The 24,320-nt window shown below is 41.3% G+C and overlaps 1 protein-coding gene across 8 annotated transcripts; it reads right to left on the bottom strand.

Annotated features, from left to right (window-relative positions):
• Positions 1-198: 198 nt before the first annotated feature.
• On the bottom strand, positions 199-24,320 carry phactr4b (phosphatase and actin regulator 4b). Of its 8 annotated transcripts, none has more exons than XM_067509979.1 (16): positions 24,192-24,320; positions 18,622-18,735; positions 18,291-18,335; positions 11,008-11,178; positions 10,622-10,702; positions 9,328-9,852; positions 7,643-7,987; positions 6,251-6,382; positions 4,371-4,902; positions 3,833-4,122; positions 3,517-3,715; positions 3,298-3,353; positions 2,937-2,998; positions 2,712-2,849; positions 2,491-2,567; positions 199-1,702 (listed from the first exon to the last, which is right to left on the bottom strand). In XM_067509979.1, exons 3-16 carry the CDS (start codon positions 18,301-18,303, stop codon positions 1,687-1,689), a joined length of 2,637 nt encoding a protein of 878 aa, XP_067366080.1. In that variant the 5' UTR covers positions 18,304-18,335; positions 18,622-18,735; positions 24,192-24,320; the 3' UTR covers positions 199-1,686. The 8 variants fall into 8 exon arrangements, with proteins under 8 accessions (XP_067366080.1, XP_067366082.1, XP_067366079.1 ...); XM_067509981.1 differs by having other exon boundaries at positions 24,244-24,268; XM_067509978.1 differs by lacking the exon at positions 24,192-24,320 and adding an exon at positions 23,135-24,143.

The following is a 24,320-nucleotide window of genomic DNA, read 5'->3' as shown; positions in this document are numbered from 1 at the left end:
AGACACCTCCATTGTGCATGATGCATCAAAAATCACCAGTTTGCCATGCAATGACAAAAACTTGCTTTGCCATAAGATGTCACTGCTACCCATTTTCTTAATATTGAGGTATCAGTTTTAAGCTCCATCTGGACACAATCAATAGGTAAATCATGTCCCTTTAGTAAAGAGCCAAGCATGGAGTCACTGTGCAGAAAATTCAAGGAATTTTAAGACTTTTAATTAGAACCAGATGTGGCTATTTACAATCAAAAAGAAAACTGTCAGTCCATTCAATTCCACATTCAACTAAGCTTAAAATTAAGGTACTTTCATATTCCCACTCTTGTAGCATTTAGTCATAAACTAATATTCTGTGCTTAAAAAAATAGCAACCTATAATACTTTTAAATTTAAAATTTCTTTTCAATTAAAAGGAAGACAAGATATACACAAGCATTGGTTAAACCTATATCAACCTGTACAAAGCATATAGAGAAACCTGTAAGCTACTGGCCAGACAACAATAAAAGGTAAAACACTTCTGCAATTTCAAAAGGTGGCAGCCAAAATGACTCCCTGTTGACTATTTATACATTTTTTATTGTTTTAAGAAGTCCCTGATCTACAATCACAGCAACTTACTTTGAACTCTTATTGTAGACAGTACTAGCAGGATCTTATTTGAAATGGCTACAGAATGCATTGCATGGTTGATCTTTAAAGGGAAATACAAAACTTAATTAAAAAAAGTATAAATGAAGAGATATTATCCAGACTAATTGGCACTGGATTCTGTGTTGGCTCACTAAGTGTATAGTGGACACCATTGATATGAAAACCAGTATCCTACAGTCTTTTAGAGATTGGGTATGTTGGCACACATAAAAACACCATCAGCCTCATGACCGGCACTTTTTTTCTATAACTAGATTGATGCTTAAATGGCAACCTCACATCACGACCATAAATACAGGCAAGCCAAATAAAAAGGGGCTCCAATAAAAGCTGTTACTAGTCATGTGATCAAAATTACAATATAAAATATCTTGTGCATTACAGAATATTTTGTTATTAGAGCTCTCCAAGTTTTATCATAACGTAACATAATAACAGTCTGTACACATTTAATATAAAACACACAATATCCCAGAGATGTCCAGTCCTATTACAGAGTGTCCCAGTCTTCATCCTCCAGTCTGCTCTTGTGCAGCCATTTCTTTCTAATCTATTATTACTGTATGGAGTATACGTCATCATCATTATTACTATTATTATGGTGTTTTGTTACATTAACAGCATGAATTAACTTTTTCATATACAGTAAGGAAGAAAAAAGGCAACATAGAATGAGGCCGCATTAAAGGTAACTAGATCCAAGTCCCTGAGGGGTACCACAAAAGTGAAAGAGTAAGCCCTGTAGGTCCTCTTCCACTTTGCCACTTTACTGGAACGTGGTTCCCCTGTTATCCAGGAGAAATACTGCATCTGGTCCTCACCTACCACCACCTCAGTTTAGTGAAAGCAATGTAGTGAGAGGGCGATGGAGGGCAAGCAAGAAGCATTCTTATTTTCAGTTACTTCCAGGATCTCCCTGATTATCTGTACAGTACATTCAGGAAACAAAAGGGCGACCTGTCCTCGTATGGAGCAGCTTTTGTCACAGAGATCTTAAGTGCTTCATTATAGGCTATTAAAGAAGGGACGCTAAGGCCGATGAAACCTAAACAAAAACAAAGAGATCTCATGAGGGATGAACAGACAGTCATTATGTTTAAAGCTATAATCCTTCAGATTTTAATGAATCTAACCCCCGTTTCACTTCCACCACTTTTGCAATGATTTCAAATTTATATACGCAGAGCAGGACTTTACAGCAAAGGCTATAAAACTATTGAAAGTCTTTTATTTAAAATCTTTGCATGAACTGCTATAACTGTCTGTCACCCTAACTTAGAATACTTGTTTATATTCCTTCCTATATAGATTGCCAAATAAATCTTTCTACTTCAAGTAAATAGTAATAGTAATAGTAAATGCATTACATATATCTGTCAATAAAAAAACACATTTTGTAGATACATTTTTGACAAATGTTTCGTAGTTATTTTGAACAGATCAGTTTTTCATAAATAGGACAAAAGTAGCAGCCGTAGCTGTTAGATGAAGAACTGCATGTGACAGCCTACACTCCTCAGCAAAGTAAACAATTCTACCCACTGGTGTTTAAAAAACTATTTGCGCAGCAATGAAAGTGTTGGTCATGGCATAACAGAAAGAAAACTTCCTATTACTTCCTAGCTTTATTAAAACCCAATGATTAAATTACTATAAATATCACTGTTTTGGTGCACTAACAAAAGATACAACAGTTATCCATATGCCATATATCACAAGAAGTATTCACTGTAGCTGTATACACTTGTTACAATGGAAACCAAAGGTTTTGCTAAATGAATCAGGACTAAAATCTGAAGGATTACACGCTCAAAATTCAGCATTAAGATTTACCTTGTGTAAATTCTACTCTCTTCGTGAACCTCCATTTCAGTGCTCTTATAGTCATTGAGCTCCTTCCTAATAGCCGCCTAGATGAAACAACAAGAGACAGAGTCATTCAAAAGTCAATTTATAAGGCAAACATAGTAACACTGATGCCAATATTAACTAATCACAATTCACTTAAGGGAGATGAGCAAGGACTGTTATGTGCTTGGTTTACTAATGACTACCTTGTCTGCAGGAGTTAGTTTTGTCCATGGCTTATCTGCTCTCCGATCATAATCCTGGGCATCTGTGACTTCCACATACTCATGGAATCGTAGGATCTTTCTTGCCTGCAGTTCTGCAACCGTGGGCCTTTGACTCAGCTACAATAAAAACAGAGTTTTTGTTTCATTTTAATAATCAGCAAATATGTAATGTGACACAATTCTGTAGCGGATGTGTTGGCTCACCTTCCTGGTCAGACGCCGTTTGATTTCTCTAACCTCAGCTTGTCTGTCAGCCTGATTTTTAGCTGAAGACAAGAAAAAGAAGGAGAAAAAGAAAGGGCTTAATTTAGACCCAGATATTAAAGCATGGAAAAGAAGAGTGAAAGAAGCTTCTAAAATTAGTCATGTCAAGTGTATTTCCTGCTTCTTTTTTCATAGGCAAAGGCATGGTTCCAAAATAGTAAAATGTGGTTTGATTTATATAAACAGAAGTAGGTAATTAACAATGTCAGACTTGTGCTATGATGTTTGTTAAAGCCCAGTGACGAATCAGACTAGTCACAAACCCAATCACTCAAAAACAAAAGAAAGGATTGATACTAACGCTGAAGGATGTTTCTTTGCTCAAGCTCCTCAGCTGTGGGTCTCTGGCTAAGTCGCCTGAAATACGGAAACAAAAACAAAAAAGGAACAACAAGAGTAAAAAGACTATTTTAGTTTCATCATTCAGCCAATAACTAGGAGAAAGCTCTTAGAAATCATGATCTGATTTCTTCACTCACATTCCTATTAAACAAAAAAGTGTGACAAAATGTGCCTTCACCTTGTGAGTGCAGTGCCGATTTGTGTGCGGATGGCCTCCCACTGTTCTCTGCTCTGCCAGGTGAGGCCAGTCTGTCCTGGAGGCTGCTCCTCTCTGCTGTTCCTCTCCTGGACAAACCTTTCCCTGTTTGGAACAGAAGGACGACTTCCCAGTTTCAGAGCCAGGGTGTCCTTCCTTGTGACCTTGCTGGCCAGGGCACCTGGACAAAAGCCAAGCATACAGATTTGGTCATATGCGACAGAGTGCACAGCAAAAAAACACATTTATGAAACTAAAACTGAAAATGTTTTAAATCTTAAAATATAGTTATGCATACTAGGTATGGGCTCATCCTCTTCATCTGAGTCTTCATCTTTATGATGCACAGGACCATCTGAATCACTGTCCTCCCCATGCAAGTCTCGCTCTCCTTCTTCATCCTCTTCCTCTTCTTCTTCTTCCTCCTCCTCCTCACTGCTATTTCCTCCTGGGATGACACAAACACCAGCCTCTCCAACCAAGCATCGGCGACTCCGTGGCTCCAGCTCTGGCTGGGGAATCTCGCCATCATACTCCTCCTCTTCCTCATCATCATCCTCCTCCTCTTCTGAGTAGTCGTCTTCAGATCTAACGGAGGAGGAAAATTATTTATACACAAGCATGACGCATTCTGATTAAACATCTGTTTGTGTACAATTAACTCATTTCGTGTTAAAGTGTCACATGCATAAGGTAGAGATGATACAATGACATATGTTTGTGCAGCTGTCCTCTTTGTCTGATAACCTTGTTTTAGCTTGCTGTAATTTGTCACTTTGCCTTGATGGAATACAATTCTTTTACATTTTTTTTCTGTTATGCATGGAATAACTCACAGTTTTAGTGGTTGGATGCTGACAGGCAGGGGACGACCACGATCTGCTTGGTACTCCGGAGGGGTTTCAAAAAGCAGAGTGTGCGCTCGCTGTGACCCATCTGGGTGGGGCTGAGCTGGGCCAGGACTGGACAGAGCTCGCTGAATCATTATATGCAGTGGGACAGGGGCCGGGCGTTGGGCAGACTCGTTGGTCGGGCTTGGCGGGTCAAATAGCATAGGAATGGGTTGGGGCAATGGGTGTGGGTAAGAATGTTGATGGTGGAGGTGGTGGGTGTGTATGTGTTGGCGGGGTGGGGATGGTGGAATGTGAGTTGGCAGAGGAGGAGAGGGAGGAGGTGGAGGCAGCTGGAAGCCCACAGTGGGGTTACTGTGGTCCTCCAGAGAAAGGGGTGAGGGGTTGATTGGGTGGCTCAAGGGAGAGGAGTCCTCCATGTTGCGTTTGGTGACAGGGGTGGTCCTTTTGGGGGGCATCGGTGGAGAGGGCTTGTTTGGCACAAGACTGGCACCCCCAGATGCTTGAGTGAAGTCACCTGCAAATGTAAAAACAGTTATAAATATTAGATATACCCTGATCATCCACAAAATTAGGTACACTTGCACAATCTAATGCAATGCAATAGAGCATCTTTGTCATGAATTCTGCTTTTACAAGGTTAAAATTTCTGTTTTTTTTGTCAGAAACTGTCAGAAAGAGGATGTTTATTAATGAGGTCTCAGTAGGCTTTGGAATCGTACAAAATAATTCACTCCGCATTACTGTATATTAAGCTCTGGTTCTAATGTTTTGGCCCACTCATTCATTTTATATAGTTTCAAATATATTATGCACCTTTTATATAATGATGAATTAATCTCAAATTTTTCCAGTTTTAGCTTAAATACTGGAAAACTATAACCTTTAAAAAGTATATTTCATGGCAAAGCTGCTATATTGGATTGCCTTATATTGTACAGTTTTACTTGAAGTCTTGGCTGATTGGTTTGCGCAGCTTACATGTAACCCAAACATACAAGGCAAAACAACTACTTAGCTTGGGGCCGTAAGCGAGTTGCTAACATATGTTTATTGTTTTGTGTCTAGTTTGCCACTGTGGCATGTCAACACAAATGCACACAGTGTCCTAATAAACCAGTGTGCAGCATGTGCCCCAGGTCACAGAGACAAAGAAGATACAGAGAGCCTACATGCCTTACAAAGCTAGATGTTAAACCTGCTGCAAAAAGCTGTTTATTAGCTTCTTTAAAGAGCAAAAAGCCCCTAACAAAAGCTCAAATGCAAACCCTGCAATGTTGTGCATGCACATTTGTACATTTGATGCTGTATATGGTTCCTAAAACTCTAGAGAAATATTTTAAAGCAATGTCAAAAGCCACAGCCGTGCTACAGAGACACAAGTGATTAGTGCTGCCAGACTTAAAACATGCAGTAAGCTAGACTGAACCGCATTACATCTTCTGCTCTAAATTACTTCCTGTCCGAGCCTCCCCTCCATTCAACCATGCATTCATATCCACTCATCCATTCTGGTTGAGCTGCAGCTGAGTGAATTAGCACTATAAAATTCATTTATGGAACTGGCTGAAAGTTTTACCACATTCACAATGCCAAATAAGAGTGTAAACACTCACACTACTCCCTCACACAAAAGTTCCCTCTCATGTATGCAAAGCATCCGGCACACTCATTATATTCATGCAGCTTTATATATACACCACATCCAATAAGAAGCAATAAAGAGAAACCAACAAGTTTAAGGTATTGGGTGAAAGTGTGCTGGCAGCTGTAAAAGATGTGACGTAATGAAGAACGCAGACTCTGAAGGGGCATTCCAGACAAAGGCACCCTGGCCACAAAGATACCAGGTGACATCCTTTTACCTGAGCGCAGGCCTCCAGCCCGCCGGCACAGGTAGACAGGTAGGGACAGGTAGACATCATAGTCGCACTCTCGCTTCCAGCAGGACCAGTAGAGCGGAAGCTGAGCGTTCTCGCCCCCCTGCAGGGCGGAGACTGACAGGGAGGAGACGGAGGCCTTCAGCTGCTGTGTTCATGTACATGGTGGTGCTGAATATATTGTACAGGTGGACTGTCCTATCATGGAGGAGGTGCTAAATGCTTATCACTGTGTCAATGACAAAAAACAAAACAAAGAACCTACTGTTCTCCTTTTTTCAGAACAGTTCCACATTGTGGCAGTTTATTTGTTCCCTTTCCAAGAGTTACATGACAAAACCAATATCACTGTCATGTAGATAAAGGTGAAGACTGAAACGAGAGAATGAGAACAAGAGCATACCAAACGCTAAACTCATTCTTGACAAAGGGCAACAAAATTCACCTATTACCTACTTCAGTGCTCTGATTAACATTTATATCATATTTGTTTAATGCAGTCACATGCAAAAATTACAGTGTGTTTTTACCATAGCTACAGTATATTAACTGCCCCTGGCTGTAGTCTTAGCTTAGCAGGAAAGTGAATCCATTTTCCAAAATGCTGATTTATTCCTTTAAAATGTTAATGTCAAGAAACTTCCTGGACATAAACTGTCAACGTCTGCAAAAAACCTTTTTAATTTTTTTTATATTTTGAAGATGGGAACTGTTTGTCCGCATGAGCTCTATTGTATTCTATTTCTATCTACTTCTAACAACTGTTACAAACAGGATGACGTTTTTACCCACTCGACTACTCACGTGACATAAGTGAAATACGTGAGAAAAAGAAAACACCTCACAGCATACCATAACTAAAAATGAAGACTGGATAATCCAATCACACAAAAGAGCACACACTGGTAATCAACCAAAGTGATCAGATCTGTCGATAAGATAAAAATTAATCTAAGTAGATAGCTCTGGCAGGGTGGGAATTAATGCAACATCCGACGTGAGACTATCCCACAGTAAACAACAACAACCACTAGGATCCATCTGTTTGAGCAGCAGCCCACAGTCACAAGAGTCCCTCTTATCTTCAGAGTGTAAATGCTGGAAAAGTTACAGCTAAAGTAGTCCAGGCGTATTAAGTAATTAGCTGGGGAAATGCTGTTCAAGCTGTTTAGAAAGCATTATTACGATGATGTGTGTGCATGTGTGTGTAGCTAGCAGACTTCTCTTTGCCATCAGTTGTGCACTGACTCATAAATGTATATTGCTTTTGCTACTTAATTCTAAATATGCAGAAGACAATACATAAAGCCCATTTGTGCCCACATCAGTGGGCACGTTATAATATACAATCCCTTAACTACCTTTGAACAGACCTACCCAGCATGGTGTTGTGGCCCCTGTTCACCGGCTTGGGGGGAGGCAGCGGGGGCTGCTTGGTGGCCTGAGAAGTGGCGGTGGGGGCTGCAGTTGAAGACTGCTGAGCCGATGCACCTGCAGAGGAGATGGGCCGAACAGGTTTGGAAGCTGCAGTTGAGGCAGCGGAGGAAGAAGAATACTGGGTGGTGGGGGGGTTGGATGTGGTACGAGGTGGACCCTCGTTGATAGGTTCCGGGGTGGAGCTCATCAACCACTTTGGAGGCATGACTGACTGTTTAGGTGGCAGAGGTTCACGTAGGGTGTCCCGCATGGCTTCCGGGTCAGGGACAAAATGGCTGTCAGTCTCTATGAATACACAGTGAACAGAGGTTGATTTCACTTAAATTACTATAAAATACACCTAAATTCATCTAGGTTTGAGAAATGCAAGCATTACAATGACACGTTCAAACCCGCATCTGGAACACACAGTTTTGAATTAAAATTTTTTCTGCATTACTGAATTACTGACAATAACTTTCTAACTTTCTAAGCTGTGAGCCATTTTCTGCTACTTCACCACTCACAGTGCTCTCTGTGATAGCACTTGTTTAAGAATTGCATTATCAAGGGATCAGTTGTGAAGATAAACAGAGTAAACAGCTGCAATTAGCCCCAAAATCCAACCTCCCTCTGCTCACCACACCCCAATCCCACCCCCAAATGGCACCCACGCTGCTGGAGTTGCTCCCACGCCATTCCTCAAATCTGTAGCTCTGAAGTTCAGGGTTATTTATTTAGACAAGACTTTATCATTCTGACGTTGTACAACCAGAGGAAATAATCCAAACGAAAAGAGGAAGTCAGCATGAAGGATACGAGAGTGAGAGAGAGAGAAAGAGAAGAAAAAAGGCCGGACAGAAAGCAGAAGATGTGATAAAGATAGAAATAGAGTGGGAGAGGGAAAAGCAGTATTGGAGAGAGAAAGAAAAAAGGAAAAAACATATCGAGACAGATCCAAGCAGAACAGGGACACATGAAGAAGGTGGGAGAAAATATCTGTTCACATTCTCATCTTTCCAAAGAAAGATTTCTTTCCTTTCTTACAGTAGTTTTACTTCTGTGTTTTTAATGATGATAAATTAAATACACTACATTCTAGTCAGTTCTGTGATCCATTTCCACATTTGTATCATTTAAGTTTCCTCTGATATTATTTACATACATTTGTACACTAGTTCAGACAAAGTAAAACATATGTTATGTGTTAGATGAGTGATAAGTTTCAGTGAAATCGGTTAGCTGTGGACCTTCACTGAACTGACAATGTTAGCGTTAAGGGCAATCATGGGTATAGTGATTATGCCACGTTAATTAGGAGAGGAGAAGATAGGCAAAGTTATTCTCTCTTGTTCCTGAATAAGAAGCGTAGCTGGAGCAGGGCCCCTGGGAGCCGACAGGAGCCTGTCTATATCTGGGAGGACAGCACATAAGCAGGAGTGAGTAAGAGGGAGGGGGAAAAATACATAGACTAAAGAATCACCTACTATCTGCAATCATACAAAGGAGGTCAAGTTGTAAAATATACACCTTCTCTTTGACTTTCTCCCAGCGAGAAAAACTCAGCAGGGATCTTATGATTGTAGCTTTTAAAAAATGTTCAAAGATAGCAGATAGCAGGGGGAAACATACGGAAAATGACTCACCTCTGCGGGTCCTTCCCTCCTCAGCAGAAGCATGTCGAGGGAGTGTGGGCTTCCATTCCGCTTCTGCCGGCCGACTTCTCCTCCCATCCTCCGATGGGGCCTTCTGGAGCCTGGGCCTCTTCTGCCCATCTTCAGGGTGAAGCCGGCCCCCACGCCTGCCATCTTCCACCTGGCATTGAATCTGGCCCTGCCAGACCAAGTTAGGCTTCCAATCCCCCTCCCCGTGTGTGCGTGAACCAATGCCTCCCCCTCTGTGCCCATCTTCATGCAGTCCAGTGCCCCTGGAGCCAGGAGCTCCGCGGCGGTCTCCATCAGAGGGAGAGTGGCCCCTGAGGTCATCTGGCTGGATAAGCCAGACTTGGTTCATCCTAAATTCTGACTCAGAGGGGGGTTTGCCCTGGTTGCATGGACTCCTAGCTCCACTGACACCTCCACCTCCTCCTCCCCTGACCCCAACACTAATGGGAAGAGTGTGGCCATTCTTCACATAGGGCTGCTTCAGGTTTTGTGTATCTGCACCTGCATCTGAAAATGTAAAAAAAACATGAGGGAATCTAGCACTGTTTTTATCAGTCATTAAGATTTAAAAAGGAGACTAAATGTCCACTCAATGTAAAATTTTTATGGTTCATACTGGCAGTGTCTGGTACTTTAGAATATTTAAAACAGGAGATGTTTTTATCTTTAGAAATTACACTGATGCCCCATTTTTATAAGATTTTGGCCTTTTAGTCTGACAGTTAAAGCCATTAAACCTTGTGTTTTAAGCTGGTGGTATGTGCATCCTCACTATTTTCTCACATTTTACACACAAAAAATTACCAATTTCAGTCGATGTTGATAATACCTATTGACCGCAGTCCTGTTTCACAGTAAAAAACAAAGGTGCCTTTAGCTCTCTAGACAGAGTCTGTCTGACGTGTGATGAAGGAGCAGCTGTAGGTTTAACAAATAGGCTTCTGCAACAGCGGGGCCAGCAGAACGCATGCACACATCCCTCTCAGAGCTATTTTGCTGCAGGGCACAATTAGTTCCACTTTTCTTTAGCTCTGGAGAGTGGCATGCCATTTTAAACAGACATTACATTACTTTAAGAAACAGCAAGGTGAAAGTAAATTAGCCTTTTTGAAAACATGTCTCAGACACCTGCTGGATGGGAGGACAGTGTTCCTGTCATAAGGCACTGATGACTTAACTGTACTGTCTGTGTGGGTGTGATAGCCTTAGGGCTGCTGCTGTCAGATGCAGGCAGTGTATGTGCCGAGAGATCAGACGAATCGCAGAATACTCTTACCGTTGTCTGGGACCTCCTTGAGCACCCCCTGTTCTATAAGCTCCTGTCGCGTACGCCTCGTAGACATCTTTCTCTCCAGTTCTGCCATCAGTAAACAAAATTTTGGCTACAAAGTGAGTTTTGTCTTTATGTAACGAAAACATACTTCACTAAAATTGGTGACATTTAGGGTTCAACCCTATGTTCCCGATATTTTGAGAAACTAATGGGATATTAGCAGCTAGCAGCTTAGTGTCTTATTTTAGATGTACTGAAAACATAAGGAGAACAACTGGTCAGGACACATGCATTAAAGGAGAATGTACTTGGTATGGGCGGTGGAAAGTGCTAGATGGGCGAATTGATGTTCACTTGCAGTCCAAACACAGTCAGTTCACAACACACACCTTCTGAGGTTTCCTTGAACTTCTCGCTGCTCTTCTTCTTTCGCCATTTCCACGGCTTGAAGATCTTTCCAAGAGTAGAAAACTTGCCCTTACGCTTTGGAGGAGGGGTGCTGCCCCCCGTGCTGCCCCCCTCCCCCACCATTGTGCTGTGGTGCTGCTCAGCTTCATCATCTAAAAACAGAAAGCTCTAGTTAAAAATAAATCCAACAGTTTTAACACAACTCGTGGAACCTAAAACCTGACACACGAGCATGCAAAACAACAGTTTTGATCCATCACCAGTCTGACTGAGCTCATCTGCTGCCTTTGTAACGAAGGCCGTGCTCATTACGCCTGTTATTATCTTTAGCTGTTAGTTCTCGGGGACTGAGTGTGCTTTGGCAGGGTGATGCTGAGAGCTCATGGACTCCTCCACATATCCACAGTTAACAGGAGACGTCTGACGCTGGCGTTCAGCCAGGATTCTCATTGTCAAGTGCTCACATTCCTTGGCTGGATGAAGACTAGTGCCTTATCAGCCTTTCAGCCCTCACTGCCTCTTTTGAGGAGAGATTCACACACTCATATGCAGTCCCACAGCAGCAGGAAAATCTGTTAGTCATGATACATACATACAGCTAACATCACAAAGTGAAACCTTTCATGAGGACACATTTCATTATGAGATGCCATTAAGCCCTGAAGTACTCCACTGAATGGTATTCTGCAGCCATGGTTACCTATTCGGGACTACGTGATTGGCAGGCCAACTGACAGGGTGCTGCGCTTGGAGAGAGTTGCAAACATTAATTCTCTCAAGGCTGCAGTTACTGGATTCAGGAGACATAATATTTACCAGTGGAGGGAGAATAGGGTCCAATTTTAAAACATCGAAGTGACATGCACGCACAGGATGTCTTGTGGACAATAATGCCTTGTGGTCTGATTGCCACAATAAAATTTTTTCACACCGTATCTACCTACAATACTGATGTGGGTTATTTAGCAGTTCAATAAAGAAAGCGAAACACAGTAATGACAATAATATCATTATCCAGTCGACAGTTTCAGTATCTTGCATAGGTACATTTTAGCATTGTGCCTGGATGCTGACAAAGGATGGAAATGATGCTGGCAGGGTAAAATTTGAACCGAATGCTTAAACAACGTCTAGAACCACGACGGCCTGTAAAACCTCCACTATAGTGCAGTTCTCAATTGTTAAAATTCATGCAATACTGCCTATAAAAATTAACTATTGTATTGCCTGAAAAGTTTAAGATGTAACAAATCTATAAATAAACACACTAGTCTACCTGGAAGAGGGCTGTTAAGTGTCCAGCTTCTATAGTGGCGAGACTTGAAACAGCATGCCATGGGGAAGCAGGAAGCATTCAGCAACCCCAAAATCAACTATCCTGTATATATTCCAGCCCAATCAGTAAGAAAGAAGATGCAAAACGGAAAATTTGCAGTGGGCCTTTTTCAAACTACAGCAGAGAAGATCCAGGACATGTCTGCACCATAGAAATCCAGCTTATCTTGGCAAGGTAGAAATCTGAGGATTCAGCCCAGCTGCCATAACATCCAGATTAAGCATTGCTTAAGGCAGCTTTCCTGTGATTCAGAACCGAGGTTCCCATACAGCAGACTGCTCAGGCGGAGGAGACTCTGATATAGTGGCTCAGCTGAAGCCAGTGAAGCAGGATAAGAGCTGGCTGTGCCAGGCCTGCACACTTCAGAGCACTGCAGAGATGACGATTGCTGTCGACTCAGCCCATGCAGGAGGCATCCATTCGCAAAGGATGACTGGCCATTCTTAAGAGAATTGTACAATATTCGGTGTTGCCTGGTTATAAAAGGTGTTTATCCAACAGTCCAAAGAAATCCCCCAAAATGACAAAAAGTAGATTACATCCAATTCAATTATCACATTCAAGAGAGCTGTGGATCCACTCAAAATTATACTTCACAGATACAGAGAAAAACTCTCCAGCATGGCATTGTTGCAGCTGTAGTGAGAAGAGGTCTGTTGTGTGGTGACACTACAGCTGTTTGACTGAGGCTGGAAGAGCGGGTAAAAAAAAAGCTACAAAATAGAGAAAAGTACAGGAGTTATGGAGAGAGGGGGGCTTCATGGAAACACACGGAGGAAACGGCACTCCACCCTGATTCTGTGACCAAGAACAAAGACAAGCTCTTCCCCTCACCCTCAATAACACCATCCGCTGCACAGCTCATGGAAACACAGCGCTGCAAGGTACAATGCAGTGACACCAGTGAAACTAATTAACATTCTGACTGGTAAAACATCCAGATGATATAAAACTAATTCCCACTCACAACAAGAAATCTAGCAATCATACTATATAATCAGGAACTCTGCCAAGATAAGGCATAGCAGTCAGGAAACATGGGGGTGTGTGACACTGTGTTCCTCTGACGTACCCTCATCCTAAAGCCACACCTACCACTCTCTCAAAAATCTCCCAGAGAGGTCAGATTTCCCACTAACCTCATGACTCAATGAGTCATGACAGGCCTGGTCAGGTGAGAATGTGGTTAAAGGAGATTTTTGTTTTAAGACCACATCCTTTAGCCAATCTACAAACAAAGCCATCCTGATCACTTGCATAAGGAACCCACTTCCACAGGGTACAACAGTTGGGAAACACAACTTCTACTAGGGCAGATTATGAAATTTAATCTACTTAAATGACTGCACAAAGAGGTTATAGTCAGAGTGATTGCATTATGTGGCATCTTGCTTGCCTTACGTTCATGAACTAACTACTTGACACTCAAAGTCAGGATCTATAGCTTCACATAACTGCAACAATCATAGGACAAATTGTTGGAATGAGCCTAATTTTCTTGTACAATTGCATCCAGTATTATCCAGACAGTTATACCTACATTAAAACTTCTTTTCAATATCTGACTTTCCTGTGAATTGTAACACAATTTTAAGAAAACAAGTATGAAATACATGCATGAGTGTGTAAAAACACAGCTGAGACTCATCCACGTGATCCCAGTGTTTTAAATTCCTAGTGTGAAAGGGGTACACAGAGAGAGAGAGAGAGAGAGAGAGAGAGAGAGAGAGAGAGAGAGAGAGAGAGAGAGAGAGAGAGAGAGAGAGAGAGAGTTAATGATACAATACAATCTTCAAACCTGGTTTTTGTCTTTGCTTTAATCCGCTGACTGAACAGTACATAAACACTAACAGTACAGCACAGTACAGTACATACACGAGTGAGTCTAGGAACTCACCGCCATTGTTTTGTTGTTTTGGATCCTGAGCTGGGTTCTCCACACGAAGGCTCTGTCCCATGATCCAGCCCCTGAGGGGCCTCTACCTGTTCTGCTACCAGAAACGTGCGCAGTACAATGGGCAGATCAGCAGCTGCAATTGCTTCTGATCTTCTTCAACAAAATCCTGCAGTCTACCCTATTTCATTTTTTCCTTTTCTCTGTTTCTCTTGTCTTCCTCTACGCCTTTAGTTCAGACCTTCTTTCGTCCCTCCCTCTCACAATCTTCTTAAGACCTTCCCTCCTCCAGGAGCTGGACTCCCCCTCCCTATCTAACCCTCCCTCCTTGGCTCATAGCACAGGTCAGCATTTGCTGAAAGATGCCTACCATTCCTGGGGAAAAGACAATTTATGTTTATAAGTTGATGTGTGGGCTGTGTTATGATGTGCAATGTGTGCGATCAAAAATGTATGCACAATGTAAATGTGGTAGCAAGAAACATAATGGCAATTTTCCATTTTTCTTCATAATTTTGATCTGATCTTCAAATATTAACAAGACAATATTACAAATAAAACCCAGTCATGATATTTTTTTAACACACCCATTAAACATACAAAGTGATGATGGATAAAGTAATGGCAATACTAGGTTTCTGATGTCACAAAACATCAAGTGGAGGCAGGTATTAACAAACCTGGAGTCCAATCAATGAAACAAGAATGGAGTTGTGGTTTAGAACTACCTTGACTTTTAAAACTACTCAAACAGTGTCAGTGTGCTGTTAACAAGCAGCATCAGCTGATGTGACACATTCCTTGCAAAAAGAGATCTGATAAGACCTTCAATCAAAAGTTGTTGATGTAGCTGTTCATGTAGCTGGAAAACATTAAGGAGTAATCTCAAAGACAATTCATCAGTCCACAGTTAGATATTATCTATAAATGGAGACAATTTGGTAATTTGGCTAATCTTCACAAAAGTGTCTGTCCAGTCAAGATCACTGCAAAGGCACAGCAAACAAAGCTCAGCGAGTTAAAAAGAACGCTAATATAATAGCTAAAGACACTGAACATGTATCAATGGTAGGACATGCAGGAGGAAGCCATTGCTCAAAAATGTAAAATACTTTGAAAATGTCTTGTGGTTTTGTTTGGGAAGATCACACAGCACTATGTATTGTGTAAAAAGATAAAAACATCAATAAAAACATTAATAAACACATCACCCCAACAGTGAAGTTGCTTTGCGACCTCTGGACCTGGACCACTTGCCATTGTGAAGAGGAAAATAAATTCCCAAATTATCAAGGTATCCTACAGGACAATGTCGGAATGGCAGGCCACAAGCTGAAGCTCAGAAGAAGCTGAGTGAGGTAGCAGACATGACCCTAAACATCAAGTAGATCTACCACAGAATGGCTTCAAAGACACAAAATCCATCTTTGGGAATAGCCCAGTCAGTGCCCAAACCTCAACCCAATAGAGATGCTGTGAGAAGATACGTTCAAACTAGCTGTCCTAAGAATATTGCTCAGTTGAAGCAGTTCTGTAAGGAAGAATGGTTTAAAATTACCCCCGAATGTTGTGCAGGTCTAACCAACAGCTACAGGATGTGCTTGCTTGAGATTATTGATGGGAAAATTGGTTCAACTAGTTATTAGAACTCTGTTGCCATTACTTTTTCCACCATCACTTTGTATGTTTAATGGGTGTGTTCAATAAAGTCGTCTATCTCTTTTATCAGCTTATGTATATCCTGTTGATATTAGTAAAGATCGGATATCATTTCAAAACTGATTTATGCAGAAAACCATTACTTTTTTTGCAACTGTATATTGTTTTCTGTGTGGTGCAGTGGGCCTCAAGAGAACAATGACTTGCATAATCATAAGGCTATGATCCAGGCCAAACGTTACAAAAAAATACTTTACCACCACAGAACAAACTAGACTTAAAATCACAAACCTCAAGTCACATTTTATGCTCCTAAAACAACTGTGTGCGGCAGTCCTGTCAATAGTATGTCTTCCTAAACCTGATAACGAGAAGAGAAGTCAGAGAGGTAGGTAGTATCTAAATATGCCACTCCTAAACTAACTGAGCACCTTAACTGACAAGCAAAACCAAAGTTTGTCTGAATGTAAACATCTTTTATCAATGACCACTATCAGGAGAAAGGTCCAACAGGATCAGAGAAATGATTTCTTGTGGGAGATGTATAAAGGTCGAATGAGCCAGAGACGCTGCTTCATCAACATCTGAACATGAAAACAAAACCTAAATCCGAGCAGCTATTTCTGTACTGTGCCATAACACATAATTTTTAAAGAAGAAAAAGGATCACAAGTCAATCTAACAAATGTGTCAGACATTTGCTTTCATTCCTACATCTCGCACGCAAGCAAATATTAGGCTACTACTGTTGATGGGGACTAGCAGATGGTGTGCCGCTCACCTCTCTTAGTGCCTCCAGACACCATTTTATGCACATATGAAAGTGTCTTATCACAATTTTAACAGCCTTGGAGGTATTACCATGACATCGAAACATAGTTGCCAAGGAAAGGTGCCCTGTTTGGGGCTTGAATATAGAAAGGCAGAGCAAAGCGGAGAAACAGACTCTTTCTCTAAACTCAAAGAAAACAGAACGCAGACTGGAGCTTAATTCATGATTTTATTTCTTTTGAGGTTCCGGTGTCTTCTTTAAAACCTTATCTGACTGAGTGTTAGAGAAATCCATAATGTTCTGAGTGTTTTGGCTGCATCTTGAGCAGTTTCTAAAGATGGAGAGCAAGTATGTTTGACAGCTTTGCTTTTCTCTCCCTGTGCCCCACATACAGCCTCCACACCGGGCTGACTTCCAGAGACAGCTGAGCCAGTACGCATGAGCCCAGAACCTGTTGGCCTGACCTGGATAACAGACTGGGCCAGGCCACTTTAACAGGCAGGCAGATTCAGGCAGGTATGCTCATACTCTACATGCACATTTGCAGCTTTATCTAAAAAGATAGAACTTGCAATATGCCTTAAGGGTGGTGCTTTAAAGCTCTGTGTCACTGGCTTTAGTCCTGTTTACGTCAGTCTCACATATGCTTCACATTTCTGTTCAGCTTTTGAACTGCCTCTAAATATAAACATTTGCTTCACCCAAAAATCAGGTTAGAAAGAGATAAATCAAAGACCAAGGTAATGAAATCAAATAAGTAAAAACAACATAATTACTTGTTTCAAATTATGCAAGGGAAAAAAGGCATATTTTATTCCTTGCTCAGAGTTTGAGAAATTGGACACCCCTCTCATGCCTGTATAGTAAATGTAAAGCTGCCATTGCCAGCCAGTTAGTTGAGCTTAGCACAAAGCGCAGACCATTACATAAAACGTGGCATAAATATTCTCATGCAACATGTCAAAAAGGAATTGTAAAAAATTATACTTTAATGCAAAGTAAACTCATCTACAACACACCCATAAGCATTTTACCATAGTGTTCTAGTGCTGAGACTAATTATGAAGCAAGCATAAGAAATCATAGCTGACAGTGCCTACAGTTGGCTTAGGTTTTGGACATTTGGACATTTGTACCTGCTTATTTGGCAAAGGGATTTAACATAGGGAAACTGGTGGTCAGCATTGGAGCTGCAGGTGAGATTTAACAAAAACCCCCAGCTCATACAATCAAAGTCAGCACTTATTTTCCCTGCAAAGCCACCACCTTTACATGGCAGGGGACAGTTAGCACTGCTCATGACCAGGAGGGAAAATAAGCAGAGTTGTAACTTGAACAATGACAATATAGAAATTCACAGAATCCTCTCTTCTGTATCACAGCAAGCACACACAAACACACACACACACACACACACAGACCTATGTCAACCTGGAAACCTTTGAAAACAGGGCAAAATATGGGAAGAGAAACTGTTGAAAAGATGCATTGCTGTGGTTCTGAGTGATGTAAAATGCACTGGGGTTAGACAGACGCCATAAACACAATGGATTTACACCTGTCTCCCCAGCACTTAAACCACAACAAGCAATCTGGTACTCACCACGATTTTCCATTACAGAGTTTGAGGCACACCAGTCAACAGATCCTAGAAAAAAAATCAACACCAATTTATGACTTTAGGACTCTTTTTGTTAAAACACTGCAAAAAGAATATTAATTGGGTTTTTCCACAAACTCTTTTTCTCAGTGTTCACCATCAACACTGTGGCCTTGGAGTCATGAGAAATGTAGTCTTAAAAGTTTTCAATAAAATTCTTTAAAAAAAACCCAATTAATGTTCTCAATACAAAAGTATCTGAAGCATTTTGGAGATCAAAACATCAATTCAATCCTACAGTGAAAATCTAAAGTATGATAAGGTGTAAACATACACTGTACAAAGTCATGGGTGGGGTGGAGGTGGTAGAGGTCCTTAGCAGCAGTATAGAAAGATTTTTCAGGTCTCCAGCATGCTGATGATGGTATATCCACCCATCTTAACCCCTCTGACAAAAAAAAAGATGAGATTGTAGTTAGTTTTGAAGTGATAGCAAAACCAGAGCACAAAGTAACACCCCATTTGCAACTGTGTCATTAAGTGTGATCTTAAGAGCAAATGCAATATGTAAAAAGGCTCCACAGCCTACAGCATAAATATGTCATCACTGTTTATTTATGAGATGTAACAAAAATATTCATTTTCCTTGGTCCGCCTGGTCCGTACTAAGGTTGCCATTTTAAGTTTATGAGATCTGCTTTAAACATGTTTTTTGTTCATCAAGGGTAAGCATCAAAAAAAGGCCGGACCTAGTACTGAGAGCATAAATTAATAAGCTTTTCAAAAATTGGCGATTACTGAATTGAAAATTGATTTTTTTTAATCTTATGAAATTTTCTAATATTTGAGATATTTTTGAGGGATTTTTTATTAATATGAACAGTTAGCTTTAATGATCAAAATTTTAATCATAAAAGCTTAAAATATTGAAATTTACATGTAATAAACATAGAATGAGAGTTTCACATTTTTTATTAAACTATTGAAAAAAAATCAACTAATTGTAATTCCTGAGATTCACTATTAAATGAATCAGTGTAAGAAACGAATTACAATGCATCATTCTGTAAAATCTCTGATGACAATGTAGTAAAATCGGAGGTCAATGGACTACAGGAGAACACGAGTCCAGGCCAACTGAGAGGCAGCTACTGTTCAAATTACTTCATTTTAGTAATCATAGGATTATACGAGAATAGATGGTGCTGTACAGCCAGCTAAGCTTTTCAGGACTGCAATCTACAAACCTCTGCTTCTCTGCATGTTTTTTTTGGACAGTAGTGTCAAATGACCTTGCAGACTGAAGCACCCCTGGGCAGAGGGCATGAGGAGGAGGAGGAAACTGGTCTCAACTCAATCCAGAGTTTAGCTCCAGCAAGCAGAAATCTTTCAGACATTAACACATGAGGCTCTGCTGCACATACTAGACCTGTTGCATATATAACTATTGGGGATGGAAATAAATATTTGTTCAGGTTTAAGTTCTGCCATAGGTCATATCCTTGCCCTATGAGATAGGATGGAAATGTGTCCATTTCTGGAGGATTCTTTAAAAAATAATTTATTAGTTAATTACTGGAAAATTAATTTACAATTGTTTTGATAATTAAATGACCCCCCCAAAAATTGTAATTCCAAATACTATGGATACTCTCATACATGACAATTTATTTATTTGTTTTGGACTTTTGGCCAGACAAAACAGGGCATCTGAAGACAATTTGCAAAACATTCTCTGCTACATTTCTGTTTTAAGTGACTGCCTATTTAATATTTAGAACCTTTTGTGTGTGGTTTTTTTTTGTTTTTTTTAATTTACCTACATGATGTTTATGTAAATTATAATAGTTTAAAAAATTTATTTGTTCCAGCCTTGAATTAATGCTGCTCTTCAAATTGTCCATTCTTTAACTTCAAATAAAAGATTCAGTAAAAGCCACAGCATATAGCTTTACTTTGCATGAGAAACCAAAAAGCAATATAATAAGAACACAAAAAATGCTGGTTATGAGTGAAAAAAGTAACCCAACCATCAACCATAAAAAGAGACCACAACATTCCTTCAGTTCCTCTCTCAACATTGCTGATGATTCTGGTGGTCTAATGCACATCCATATCGTCTTACATTTGAGTAAATTACTGGTCTAACCAAGCTGCAGTGCCCTTGTCTCGCACACAAACCTGTGTGTGTGCAGCACTTGAACACAAACAAGTCCCACATGTAAACCTTAACCCACCCAAATATTCGTATTCTCTATCTTGCCATTCTTTTCTGTTCCTCTTTCACCAATTTACTGGTAGGGTCAAAGCTAAACTTCCCTATCAAAAGAAGAAGCCTGAGTAACAACACTTTGGCAAATTATCCTGTCTCACCCACATGAAACAGCCTTTAAAGTGTTGTAGTTTTCAGACCAAAGGCATACAGACAGACAGAAGGAGAATCCTAACACTGCTGAGAGGAGTCAGATGGATTCGTGGTCGCAGATGAATTTTTTTACACTCCCGCCCAGAGCCACAGCCTCGGCTAGATGACTCAAAATAATCGAGCCGAGTGGTGAACGTTTCTCTCCATCCAGGGAAAGAGAAAATATCTTTGGTGTCTGAAAGTGAGTAGAGCTACAAATACAGAGAACTTTCAGCCACTTCAAGCCACAGCCTCATGTTCTGTAGCATAACACTTGCATGCCTCGCTGCATGTCAACTACAACATCCAATAAAAAAACAAAACAAAAAAAAACATCAGTAAGCAGGCTACAACAGATTCCACAGTCAAGCACTGCACATTTTCACTTGCTGTTTGTGTCACATTTACAGCCCGTATCAGAATGTTCCCATTAAAACAAGGACTTGATGGCCTAGTTCCCTTTTGAGTTGTTAACCCCCCCCGCTCCCTGTCATACAGAACAGATCGATATGAAGGAAATTATTCTGTCCAAACTGTGGAGAACCTATGTCACTCACTGTCTTTGCAGTCCTCAAACAGTATAGTCACAGCAGCTACGCAAAGCAGCCACACAGTGTCGGGCAAAGAGAATAAAGAAGACATGACAAATATTTAGAAAGAGCAATACATATTTAAAAAATACCTGCAAAGCTCACCAATCACTATCAATACTGTAATCTTGACCACTATACAAGCAGAATGAACTACCTTCATCCTTTCCCCAGCTTCACAAACACACAAAGGAACAGGAGCCACCAATCAGGTAAGCGAAAGTAGCTGTTACATCCCCTCTAGAAGTCCCAATAATCTTCTGTTGGGCGCACACACCCTTGCTGGCAGACTCTAGTAACGATGATTAAATTACGATGGGAGTGGAAACAGCAGCAGCTGGCAGGGTTATGCATCCTTAAATAGCAGTGCACTTCTCACTCCAGGACTTGAGTTTTGGGCTGAAAAAATAAATAAAATAAATAAAAAAAACCTAAGCAGTGTCTTTCAGAAACCAACTCGCTAACGAGTAACACTCCTAACCAAAAAAGGTCAATATCTGGTTTAATAAAAGTTCATTACAGAGACAGGTGGACTGAGCCGAAGCATACTTACAGGCCTGCTCCTGATACCTATCAATGACAGACTTTACCCTTCTTCCATGTGTATTCGAGCTGCGAGACTGCTGCACCCCTCTCCAAAATGGATAGATGAGGGTGTCTGTTCGCGATCCGGGCAGGGTGAGCGTCATTACCGAGCCTGCCCCAGAAAAGAATCCTTCACCATAGGGACCAGTGGCCCACTTTTACAAGGAGCCCAAAATGCTCCTCGCCTTTGTGAAACTTTTCTTTCTCAGTGTCCCTCCACCTAAGTGAAGAATGCTGCTGCACTGCAGTGGGATGGATCACAACTTATCACCATGCAACACCATGCACGTTCACTACATGTGAAGCAACAGATCATATGCAACAAGCATCAACACTGTATGCTCGTACACAAAGGTTATCTTCAGCACCTCCAGCATACAGCAAGGCTGACCCCCTCTACTCAGCGGCCAGAGGCTGCAGCTTGAAGGGGGTGGGGGAGGTGGAGAGACTTTCAGCTGAGGGCTCCTGGAGGAATCTAAAGCACAGAGCAGCCTCATCTGTGGTCTAACCGAATCAATAAGGCCCAGCTGACAGCTTAACCATCCTGGTTGGCTCTTAATGGCCCATTAAAAGGGAGAGGGCTCCCGATGGGAAGTGGAAAGCGCAACAAAACAAGCCATGAGGAAGCATTTTCCTCCTGAAGAGCAAATTAACTTCAGGGCTATTACGTCATGATTAGATGCAGAGGAAATCCATGTTACTATAGCACAGGAAATAAGAGGAGGCACCTGAGAAGACTACCCAGCTTTGGGAGGTGTAAATGTACTGGCCTGAAAGAAAATGTAGGTGATGTTAAAGGAGACGAAGGACCCATAATTATAAACATGCACACACTTTTTTATGCCTGTTGAAAACACGCCCTTGATTCCATCACTAGATATTGTAGCAGGAAGTGTGTTAGCCCACTGCTGAACTACTGATGCCTGATGCTCCTTTTGCATAAAATAGCGAATAGTGTCCTTGAAGAAACAAATCCTCTCTGCTTCCTCTATAATACAACAAATGCATTAAGAATGAAAGTACATGGGGGATGGGGGGAAGCTTTCCTAGGTTGACATCTCCTCAATTCCACTTCAGTATCACAAGCTTGCGACCGCAGTCCTCTCTGTGAAGATGGAGAGACGCGGGTATCACGTCTTCCATCTTTGCCCTAACAATCCATGTCCTAATCAGGTGTAAATGAAGCCCCGGCTCCTAATTGCACTGGAGAGGATGGACTGAATATTACTTTATCGCTTTCTGTCCCGAGGCAGCAAAATGGAAATTACCTTTCAGAGGGTGACTCGGTCTATCGGGTGAAAAGCATCAGATTGAAGAGCCCTTACTTCCCGGTGCCGGAGGAGAAAACCGAGCCGTGCGTGGAGAATTTCTGCACCGACCTGCCTCCCTCTGTCTCTGCGCGAGCGGATCTCGCGCCAGTGGAAGACGAGTGGACGAGAGACCAGAGTCAAGTCAGCCTCAGTAAATATGGCAGCTTCCGGTCATGCATTTCAAACTAAGAGTATTGCTAACGCTGACATTTTATACAAATTACGGTATTAAGCTATAAGACATGCAAAGTGTTGTACATGGAAGCGTTATTGCTGGTGACATTTAGTGGTGACTTTGCTTTTCCCATACATGCAGCCAGGCGTTGAAGCTGATATAGTATCATACCTTTTTAAATAGCTAATTATTACTTAGGCCTAGGGTGTTTTCTTTAATTGTAGCCTCCTGCAAAACGCGGCGCCTAAAATAAAGTTTGAAACAGGCTATAATCTATATTAGAAGAGTTTCTATCAGGTACAAGAGGCATCCTCATCTGACCCCTATAGAGACTAGATTACATATAAAATATTAAAATTATAAATATATTTTTCCCCATCATGTGACGTAATAGGGGGGAAGAGACTCCCAAAGTTCTCAGACGGATGCCACTCTTCGTTAACAGACTCCAAATAAAAGACACCATCGACATCGCATCCTTTGTTGAGCATGGACGCGCGTGCGGAGCATCAATGGAGACGGTGAAACCACAGCAGGGATTTCAGCGAAAAGGCAACACAAAAACATGCACTCCGTGGCATCCAGGATCTTCGGGAAACCAAGACGTTCACACGCAACAGTGCATTGTAAATGTGTAATTTGCTAGGTGCATCGGCCAAGTTGGAGTGGAACTTGAGTTATTGTCTTCGGAGAAATCTCCCCCTTCACATTCCGCATTATTAGCTGCAGCAGGACTTCACCACTCTCATCCCCATTGTTATGACTCACCCCCTTCATCCGTCTTTTCATATAAGATTAGTTACACGCGTTTTAAAATAGTAACCTGGTGTTTTTCCTCACCTCACACTTTCTCCCTCTTCCACTGACTGGTCCAAACATTTTACGCACTTACCGGAAACCCTCCTGAACTGGGCATTTCGGTAGCGGTAGTTCTCGGCGCAGACTGCAGCTGCTCTGTCGGCCTTGCAA

This window comes from Channa argus, chromosome 7, assembly GCF_033026475.1.
Source record: "Channa argus isolate prfri chromosome 7, Channa argus male v1.0, whole genome shotgun sequence".
Lineage (NCBI taxonomy): Eukaryota > Metazoa > Chordata > Actinopteri > Anabantiformes > Channidae > Channa > Channa argus.
Note: the sequence above shows the minus strand (reverse complement) of the source record. Positions and strands in the feature narration are given on the sequence as shown.